Source organism: Perca fluviatilis, chromosome 16 (assembly GCF_010015445.1).
Source record: "Perca fluviatilis chromosome 16, GENO_Pfluv_1.0, whole genome shotgun sequence".
Classification (NCBI taxonomy): Eukaryota; Metazoa; Chordata; class Actinopteri; order Perciformes; family Percidae; genus Perca; species Perca fluviatilis.
The window spans coordinates 32805102-32816032 of NC_053127.1; the positions used below are offsets into that span (position 1 = coordinate 32805102).

General features: G+C 42.5%; 1 protein-coding gene across 5 annotated transcripts in view; it reads left to right on the forward strand.

The window, feature by feature from the left end:
* Positions 1 to 10381, forward strand: part of robo3 (roundabout, axon guidance receptor, homolog 3 (Drosophila)) — a 102885-nt gene extending 92504 nt beyond the window's left edge. For 3 of the 5 annotated variants that reach the window (XM_039777696.1, XM_039777698.1, XM_039777699.1), the window contains 5 exons: positions 688 to 887; positions 997 to 1104; positions 3217 to 3387; positions 4478 to 4620; positions 9498 to 10381. In XM_039777696.1, coding sequence (XP_039633630.1) covers positions 688 to 887; positions 997 to 1104; positions 3217 to 3387; positions 4478 to 4620; positions 9498 to 9509 — 634 coding nt within the window. In that variant the 3' untranslated portion in view covers positions 9510 to 10381. The remainder of the gene's footprint in view (positions 1 to 687; positions 888 to 996; positions 1105 to 3216; positions 3388 to 4477; positions 4621 to 9497) is intronic. The other 2 variants (XM_039777697.1, XM_039777700.1) reach the window with 1 other exon arrangement.
* The last annotated feature ends 550 nt before the right edge of the window (positions 10382 to 10931 follow it).

Here is a 10931-nt window from a genome sequence, read left to right on the forward strand (position 1 = left end):
TTGATGAAGTGAGAGAGTCAAAGTTTAGGATGAAAACGTGGACAGCACCCAAAAACAAGTTGAGGTCTATTTTAAGTCCCCTGTGTTAGCATGGTTAGCATCGCTAAGCCTTTGTCCTGATTAGCAGGCCCTAAAGCATACCCTGCTTTATCCTCTATTTTAGAAATAAAGGGGAGCATCATTTAATAAATGAACATCATGCTGTATTGAAGAAGACTTGAAACTAGCGATTGAGATCATAAACTCTGTCATAAATTATGAAAATGTTTAATGAGGTAATAAATCAAGTAAGTAAGTAGGCTCATTTTCTCATAGACTTCTACAGAAACAGACTTCTTTTTGGATACTTAGTGTAAAGATGCACAGTGTCATTTTAATAATGCGTTTTGACACTGTAGCTACACAGGTACACATCATTTTCTTCATATTCAGGAAAAAACTTCATCACTGTCTGCAACAATGCACATTGACTATTGTTGGCCAAATGGCTAATCCCTTGGCCAGATGCTAAATTATGCATTTAAATAACAATCATGCAAATAAGCTCATAACAGGAGAAGACAGCCAAACAGAGGAGAAAAATAATACACAAAATGTATAATTTGTTTTTGTATCCCTCACTCTGAAGCAAAGCTGTAGCAGTGAGTTTAGTTCTCTCTAGTAACACGTTTCCCTTACTTCCCACAGCAGAAGGTTACCGTGCGGTCCGGTGCCAGTTCCCCAGGCGCCCAGCCCGCTGCTCGCCCAGTCCAACCCCAACCTCTCCGGCCAACAGCATCACGGCTCATCAGAGGTTGGCACGCTGCAGTGCCAAAGTCCTGCCCAGCGCTGCCTCCACAGCCAGGGGCCAGCTCTGAATGAAGACACCGTCAGCGCCACTACACCCGGTAAAGTGACTAAAAACTGTACATGCGAATACATCAAATGCTCCTGTCTCTCTGTTCAGTATGGAGAAAAAACACTTTCTGATCGTTTTTTTTCCCTCTACGCATACAGTGCACAGTCGCTCCTCCCCAGCAGATCCATGCACTCCTCCCAACCAAAAATCACGAGTGAAAAAAAAGGTGTCTAAGGGTTCAGCATACAGAAGAGATGTACAAGGAGGTGAGTGGATTCTAGTTTGGATTCAAATACGTTCACTTCAGAGATAGGGGATTGACATTGAGATATTTGGTTTCTCAAATTCAGTAAGTGTTCAAAAATAAAGTTCTGCATAAACGTGACAATGGCACTGTCGTAAACACCTCCCATGGGTTGTTTGTTCAAGCATTTACGACGTTTCTAGTGGCCGTAGTAGTTATAGCGGGAGCAAAGCAGGAAGTAATGTGAGGAAGTATACAAGTGCAAGATGGGTTGCGCAGTTTGGGGTGGGGGATGGGTCAAACTAACACTGGACTTTCACTTAGGAGACGGAGGGTTCCGTGTCCCGTTTGAAAATAAAAGTAAACGGCACATTTTTTTTTAAACTCTACGGAACAAAGCTACATCACGTTCAGCGTAACAGGAAGTTAAGGAAGGTGATGTACGATTTGAACACAAAACCGCGACGTTTTGCAGCCGTTGGGTTCTCTGGTTTAGATATGAGGACCGAAAACGCTGTTGGTCGTATTAGAGGGGAGGAACTAACAACCTATATTGTCATATGGTTTGGAGGACCGGTTGCTATCATAGGACATAAAATGTTCTCAGTAGCTGAAAAGAGAAAATCATGTTCACATAGGGCCGGGCGCTATGGAGAAAATCCCATTATCAGAATATTCTTGACCAAATATCTCCGTGTCGATATTGCGACGACATTGTAGGGTTGACTAAATATCTTCACAATTAGATTTTGGATAATAATCATCAGTTATGGGGATATAATGACTAAGTGGGTGAAGGCAAATAAACAGCTAGAACACTCTAGAAAATGACATCACTTTACTGTAATGTAGCCTTTAAAACTAGGAAAAGACAACACTTGTGTCATATCACGATATCCAAGATCTGAGACGATATCTAGTCTCATACTGTATCACCATATCAGTATAATATCGATATATTGCCCAGCTCTATGTCCACGGTTATTTTCTGTTCCTATTCATTGCTCTTTGTCAGTGAGTGAATAAATCCACCCCATAATAATCCAGCACGGAAACACTGATATTCTGCAACACTATCAGTGATTAAATACAACTCTACACCCCTGTAGAGATGTGAGGCTAGGCTAGAATAGAATAGAATACACTTCATTGTCCCCGAGGGGGATTTGTCCTGGGCATAGTGCTACTGCTTCACAACACAAACATGTAACAGAAATACCATTCTGAAATCAACATAAAATCAACATAAAAACATAAACATAAGATCAACAAAACGTTTTAGGATTTTAAAGGTGCAATAGGTAAGCCTTATAAAACTAACTTTCTGTCATATTTGCTGAAACTGACCCTATGTTCCAGTAGAACTACATGAAGCAGGTAATAAAGATAAAAATAAATCCAACTCCCTCCTAACTGCGTGTCAATCACTGCTCATACACACGCATTCATTCTCCCTTGTGGGGGGAGGGGCTTAGGCGACCGTTTTGGGCTTCAGCAGAAAGGGGGGAGGGACTGAGAAGAGATTGTTTGGCTAAGTCCTAGATCTTCACAATCCTACCTACAGCACCTTTAAAGGAAGGACACTTATGACTTTACAGACAAAACGACATCTTAAAAAGTAATAATTAAAGTGCTATGTGCAGAAGTGCTGGTGTATTTATTGCACTTTGCTCCGTTGTGCTAAGATGTACTGTTCCTGGATATATACGTGGGTTTGACTTGTAATCTTAGCGTACACACACACCGCACGCGTCATCCGGTTACCAGATAACATCTCACAAACGGATCGGAGATGATCATTATCTCCAGCTGCGCTGCATTGTGAAGCCAGCGACCTGTTAAACAGCACACGGCTGTGAAGCACACAATAGAACCCTCATTTGAAAAGGAAGAAAGTCAGTTAATTTAAATGTACCCCTATTTTCTAAAGGATAACAACGCCGGTACCGGTCTCTTGGGTTCTCTCAATTATTCACAGGAAACAACAAAATGCTCTCCCTCTGTTGTCAAAGCAAGCTATTATGTAAACAGAAACCTGGCACTAAAATGAGCTTAAAGGCATTGACTGAACCTTCTTTATATTCTGAACTCATTCTACATGCCTTGTTTTGTCCCTTCACTTTTCATTGTTTAGACCTGCCCCCGCCTCCGGAGCCGCCCCCAGGGGAGGACCGCTTGCACGGCCCCCAGGGCTACGTGGAGGCCAGCAACGTGGCCAACAGCGCTCTGTCCTCCCTGGAGAGGAGCGAATACAGCAGCAGCAGCAGCCACCAACGGAAAGGCTCGGGACAAAGACACACCGAAAGTAAGACCAAGTCTTGCGGAGTGCAGTATTTTCAGTCGCACAGTAATTCAGTTCTTTCTGACATGCAGTATTTCACTCCTTGGAGAGATCAGAAACGGGATGAGAAGACAGCACTTCAAATGTGTTGTGACCACGCTCGGATGCAGCACTGCAGTATTCTCTCCTCCAGCAGTATTCTCTCCAGCAGGGTCAGATGAGACTGGCTGGAGCACCAAGTCTTGTCCATGACTGGTTGCCAGATCATTACTCATGCCTTTGTCACATTTCTAACATGTAGCTGTACTCAGAAGGTCACCCAGTAAGAGCGTGCGTCCCATGTAGACTGAGGCCTTTGCAGTGGCCCGGGTTTGAGTCCGACCTGCTGCCCATTGCTGCGTGTCATCCCCTCTCTCTCTCCCCCCTATCCTGCCTATCCACTGTCACTATCCAATACAAGGAAAAGCCCCCAAAAAATCTTTAAAAAAAGTTAGAGTTTAGTTTACTTTTAGTTGTTTTTTTATTCTTCTTGGACAATCACCATACTTTAAAAGAGATAAAAAGTAATAAAACATAAGAATAAAACACAATCATATCCAAATCAATCCGATTCCATCAAAGAACCAAAAAAGGATGAGTTTGAGAAGGAGCAGGCAGAAGCATGTCCTGCCCCAACTTTACAATATCCTATTATTACAGCATACAAAAAGTGTATATAAAGTGTCTATAAATGTAAATGGATATATATAATATAGAGTCTATAAATGAAAACACAAGGTGTTGTCTAGAAAATCCAGAAATCCTGCAAGATGATGCCTCTCTAAAGCAGAAAAGCAGCTTTTTAAGAGAAATTTATGTTTTCAAAGCAACAGTTATGGAGCTAATAACCATACCCAACACAAAATTTACCATGGTCATACAGAATGAATTTATATGGGTGTTTTAGCGTTGAAAAGTCTTACCTAGAGCAGCTATAAACTGTCATTTCTCCAGCAGATAAATCACTGGAGAAGTTGTACTGTATATGTCAAGCTTCATTTCCCCACTAACACACAGCACTGCCTTTTTAAGTAAACAAAAGGTTAAGCCAATCTTGTCCCCGTTGCCTCCCCAGATGAGGAGATGATGCCGTACGGCAGCAAGGCCGGTTACCTTTCCAGGAGTCAGATGTCCAGTAACTGCTCGACCACAGGAAGCTCCTCCTCCCGAGGCTCCACGGGCTCCCGGGGGCTCCACTCGGCCCGGAAACACAACGAGGTAACCATACCGCCACGCCGACCGCTTTATCATTTCCCCTGCGGTTTTATTCAAGAGGGAAAAAAAAAAGTTGTCTTTTCACCTCAACTGGTTTTAAATAATTGATGCTTTTAGATATGTATGAGTGTGGGAACAAAGGCTCTTCCTGCCATGGAGAGCTTAATGTGGTTTAGTTTTATCTACATATCATTACTTGCGCTCCATAAAACACACATAATCGCATATGTGCAGGCACATGAAAAGAGCTTTTTACATTCCCTTGTTGCACACACACACACACACGCACACAAACACACACACCATCATGCTCCCAGGCTCATACATACAGATCTACCATTACCGTGTACTCAGCATAGGCTTTACAGTAAGAAACAATGTTAAGCGTGCACGCCCACTGCTCTCTCTCTCTCTTTCTGGAGTGCACTTCTGAGGCTACACTTCACTGTTTGGGCGCTCCTTTAGATGCACACACCCCCCACCCCCCCACCCCCGCAGGCTCCCTCGCGACCAGTTGGTGTCTTTTATGGTAGAACAAGCTGTGCCAGCCGAATGGAAAGCTCTGTAGGGATTTCATGGTACAGTAGTGAGGCAACACTTCCAAACAGGGTTTGACATGTCCCACAACACGAGGGGGTAGCCAGAGGCTGGAGCTGAGAGAAAGCATTTTAAAAGAATTGTTTTAGTGCCGGTATCGGGAAAAACCCCAAACCATACCCAACCTGAATGGGCAGGCCTGCTCCTTACATGACATTGTGAAAATACTGTATGTATATATATATTTATATATATGTATATAGTATATGGATAGTACATATAAAGTGTCCTGTATTGGTGCAGAACAACTTGTCTCACTGTGATGGAGACTCTTGGATAGGGTGGTTTCTTTCTTACAGAGGATAAGTTTACTAGAATTATAATGATTTCACTTTACTTTTAATAAGGATAATTTAAAAAAAGAATGTTAACAAAAAGGAAACTGGGAAAGGATATTGGATTTTGATAGGACAAATCTATTTCACCTTGATTTTAGCTTTCATTTCCAGTTAAGCTTTTCAGTTTTTTTTTTTTTTCCATTCCTTTTTAAAAGTTGCTATTTTTTGCACATTATATTTGTAATTTTATTTTAATATCCAATTTTCCTTGTTGTTTTCAACATTTATGCATGGCTTGATTATCTAAGTTGTAAGTACTCCATTACCAGTCCATTGTTGCGGGCAAAGATCCTTGATTAATCTTTCAGTTTATCAGGAAAAAACCCAGTGTAAAGTCACCAGATTTGGAGAGAAATGGTTTTCACTGGACAGGGGGGGAATGAAAGCTTATAATCTGAGTTTCCTAGCGACTAGTTAGTTCTAGTAAGTATGCTAAGTCACATGGCGAAGACGGCGACACGCGCTCGGGTTAATGAGAAGCGAGAGCGCGGAGCAGCTTTGATCCTTTCTTTTAGTGCTGTAGTTGTTAAGTTTAATGCTGAAACCTGAGGCGTCACCATAAAGCATCCTGGGAAAGGATGGCCCTGTCACGGGTCAGCCCACGCTGACCTCAACACACATCTGACATGGGAATGTAGCGAGGTAACTTGTAAACATGACACACACACACACACACACATGATCACACACACACACAATTCTGTATTACTATCTTTGTGGGCACATATCATTGACATAATGCATTCCCTAGCCCCTTACCCTAACCTTAACCATCCCAACTGAATGCCTAAACTTAACCCTTACCCTCACCCTAACCATAACCTAATTCTAACCCTAGTCTTAAAACCAAGTCTTAACACTCAAACAGCCCTTTAAACTCGTGGGGACCAGCATTTTGGTCCCCACGAGGCTGTGCAGACCCCACAAGTATACTGTAGTCCCCGGTTTTTGGACCCCACGAATATAGTAAAACAGGTACACACACACTCTCACTCACACACACACACACACACACACACACACACACACACACACACACACACACACTCTCACTCACACACACACACTCTCACTCACACACACACACACACACATTCTCACTCACACACATACTCACTCACACACACACACACACACACACACACACACACACGCTCTCACTCACACACAATTACCCTTTTACTTGCTCTCAACACCCCACATAGAGCCCCCTTGTATCTGGTGCCTCTCAGGTCACCCCCCTGTGGAGCAGTAAGGAACACCTCACCCCCCCTCACTGGCCCAAGCTGACCCTTCGTGGCCTTTTCACGCCTAGCCGGGGACATGAAAGCTTCCCTATAAAGTTTGGGCTGTTTCTACAGGAAGCCTGGGTTAGGTTACCCCGGGTCCTGCGGTGCTGCTGACTGCTATCTTTGCCCTTTGACCCTGGCGGACAGCCAGGCGGTTGTCCCTGTCCTCGGGTCTGTTCCATCAGCTCCGAGGCTGGGGACACAGTACACATGTGAGCAGAAGGGGGACATCAGAGACAGAACCAGACCCACTCGACTGCCAGTTAGGTTCTAAACCAAAACAGGCTTTCATTTGAGATTTCTGAAGTTATGTTTCTGTTCCCCTTTAAGTCTATAAGTCTATACTTTATCATGATCGCTGATCCTCTCTGTTGAGTGACGCTGGGTGTGAAGTGAGTGATGATGTTTGAACAAAGAAACGAGAAAATAAAACGAAACTTACAAACAAATGATTGAGCATTTGATTTGCGCAGATCTGCCTCTTCTCTTCTCGCAGAATATATATTCTCTGTTTCTTCTCTTAGCTTTCTATTAACAGTATGCTGTTTGACACACGCGCATGCAGTAGGAGTGTAAAGGAAAGACGACAGAATGACGGTCACCATGGATGGCATGCATATTCCTGAATATTACCAACCGTCACTGCTAGATTTGTGCTGTAGCTAAGTGTGTGTAGCAGCAGCACTTCCATTCTGAGACCGACTTTCACCCAAACAAATACATTACGAAAGGCAGAGAGCTGAACGCTGTAGACCGGTAACTTGCACAACTTCATTTCTTCTTGTGGATTACGACAGTCACAGTTAGTGATTTGTGTATATTTGATATATAGCATGGCTTATAGAAATACAACACATGGCTGAAGCGTTTCAGCATCCTCAGGAAAGCCATGTTAAGAAGCACGTGCACTTGCTCTTAAATCAGGGTTTCTGCGGAGTCTTAAAAATAAAAAAAAGTCCATAATTTCTAAATCAAAACTTGTAGGCCTTAAAAAGTCTTGAATCCGCTGAAGTATTGTGTTCTAGGTCTTAAATATTTTCAAACAGGTCTTAATTTTCCTACGTCCATGCAACGCTGCCTCTAATGGTCATTGAAATGCCCTCGCATATATTTTTCCATATATCCCGTGGTGTTGTAGTTTTTTCTAGTCCAAATATAATTCGCTGTCGTGGCCGGTTAGCTCACTTGGTAGAGCGGGAGCACGTATGCAGAGGTTTATTCCTCGACGCAGAAGGTCCAGGGTTTGAATCCGACCTGTGACGGTTTTCCTGCACGTCTCTCCCTTTTCATATCTCAGCTTTCCTATCCAATAAAGGCAGAAATGCCCAAAAAATAAAGTATATTTGTAAATATAATTCGCTGTATTACTACTCATTTTGCAGCCAATCAGCTTTCGTGTTACTGGTCTCTTCCGGAGTGTACCGCCGACGTTTATTTGTTGAAACATCATTCATAATGGTCTTAAAAAGGTCTTCAGGAAGTCTGAGATGACATGGTGAAACTGTACAACATGGATCATTGTTGGGAACTAGGGCCCAGGTTGAAGTCCTGGCCCCTGAATACAGAGCAGTCTGCTCCCAGCTTATTGCTTAACCCTCCGGTTGTCCTCCAGTCGAATTTGACCCATTTTCAAAAAGTTTCCATATCAGAAATTTGGGTTTCTTTCAACCAAAAAAAATAACGTGGATGGTTCCGTACAACGCTCTTCACAAGTAATATAATCAGTCCCTCCAGAAAAACGTGATTATGCAATCACATAATTCAATGCATAATCAGCCAAAGTCCGCATTTTTTTCAAATATGCCGCACTTTTGCCGCAAAAATTGCCGATTTCCGCGCAAAATATGCGGGGCTTGCATGATTTCATAATCCCCACATTTTCGTTGTAAAAAAAGTCACATATATCTTAGCAGAAATTTGAAAAATGTTGCGTTTACTTCACTCAAGAGCAGCCATTTTCCCCTGTTACCATGGGAACGTTATGAAGTGACATAATTACGCGACGTGAACATCATCGAAAAGCAGGGTGTTGGGGGAATCACTTTTTTCTCTTTTTCATCAAACCGCAATTTTTGCAAGTCCCCGCAATTTCATCGCATAAAATTGCATAAATATCCTGCATATTACAAGAAAACGTGCCGTATAATCCACGATTTTTTGCCTGCAACAATCACAAAAAAAAACTCAGCATTTTTCTGGAAGGACTGAATAAAGGATCAGTTCACTACTTTCATTGAATTTAGGTGTTTTTATTCAATTTGATAGCATTTGAAAAATAACCTATAAAAGAAATGTTGAAAAAAGTGACAAAAATGTCAGAAAAAACTTCAACATTTGGGGGAAAAACAGTATATAAAAATCGCAGAAAAGAATCGGAAAAACATCGGAAAAAGTGGCAAAAACTTATTAAAAAAAAAAGTGACAAAAACGCCAAAAAACAATTGCCCAAAACGCTGGAAAAAAAATAAGTTTGAATTTCACATTTCGACCCAGAAAAACAGAAATGTGCGTGGTCGACGAGAAGACAACACGAGGGTTACTGTCGTGAGAACAACTTTATGATGAGCACGTGAGCCGACGTCTGCCTCGATTTACCGAAATGGAGCGGCGTTCTGTTCTCGTTTGAGCTGACGTTAAACCCTTTCTGTGTTCCCAGGAAATGAGATAAGGACACCAGTGACTCGCCGCCTCCGGCGTCCACCATCTCTCCGCCGTGGACGCAAAGAGCTGGACGAGAGGACCCGTTCTCTGTCCCAGGATACTAGACTCTGTGTCTCATTTGCTGTGAAAGAAAGCTACGACGGACGTTACATCATGTTTTTTATTTTTTGTTGAGGGTATTAACAGTTACAATTATTTATGAGAAACCGAGTTCATGCCTCTCCCTTGCTTTGTAAATACCTGTGTCTGTACTGTTCTTTTGTGGGCTCTGGATACAGGGAAAGAGACGTATATTGTATTTATGAGGATCAAAATGAAAACATGAGAAAAAGAAAAGAAAAAAAAAGTCTGTTATTATAAACAAACAAAAAAAATAAGCTCATGTCTTCATGAATGTGCCAACCTTTGTGTCAAAATGTATACTTTTTTTTTTTTGGAAAAGCATAAACTACTGTTGCACTCTCTTGTTGTGATGGCAAAAACAACAGAAAATACAAAAGCACAAAGTGTGTTTGCTGGTTGGGAGGGCCGGTGGAAAAGCCAAAACGAGCGGGTTCTCGCTCCCGGGGGGGACGCCTTCCCACCGGGACCCCTGCACCCGTCTAGTCCGCTACGAATGTCACACTTTTCTATGTTCCCTTTTTGTTTCTCTGCAGCAAAACGTTCCAGTGTGCCAGCAGACAGACAAGCTTTATAAAAGTTTGATTGTAACCCCTGCCCCCCCCCCCATGTTCGTCTGAGGGACTGTTTGCTGCAGCCGCGAGATCAACATTTGCATATACTCCTTCCAAAGCAAACGGAAAAAAATGTCTGTGGACTGACTTTTTTTGTACTCTTGTTGTTTTGTAAATGTACAATAAAATACATTTGCTGATGCAAGCCTGCGCTAATTTTTTTGGAGCAGCTTTAACTTGATTATCGGGCCGTTTTTTTTGCAGGTGATCTGTATCGGCGTTTTATTTGCCTGATAACCGATGAAGTTAAAGGAATACGCCACCGTTTGTTGAAATAGTTCTTATCACGGTCTACCCTGGCTGTAGATAGGTGGGCCAACGCATTTTATTGTTGTTTTGTCTTTTGTTAGCTCACTTTTACTCACAACATGCTAACCGGCAACATAGGATTCCATTCACTACGCTAAGCTAACTAGCGGTGTTGCACCGGACTAAAACAATGCATGCACAAAAAATGCGTTGGCCCACCTATCTACAGCAAGGGGAGACCGTGATAAGCCCTATTTCAACAAACGGTGGCGTATCCCTTTAATGAATTAGAAAGTGCTCTACTTTGGCTCGGCTACAGCTCTGCCTCTGTCCCTCCGGTTTGACTCACCACTGAGTCTGACTTAATGTCCCCCCCCCCCAACACTGTCTGACTCTCTGTTACTGGGTATTATGTTGAAAGTTTCTCCTTTTATTAAATCATTGCT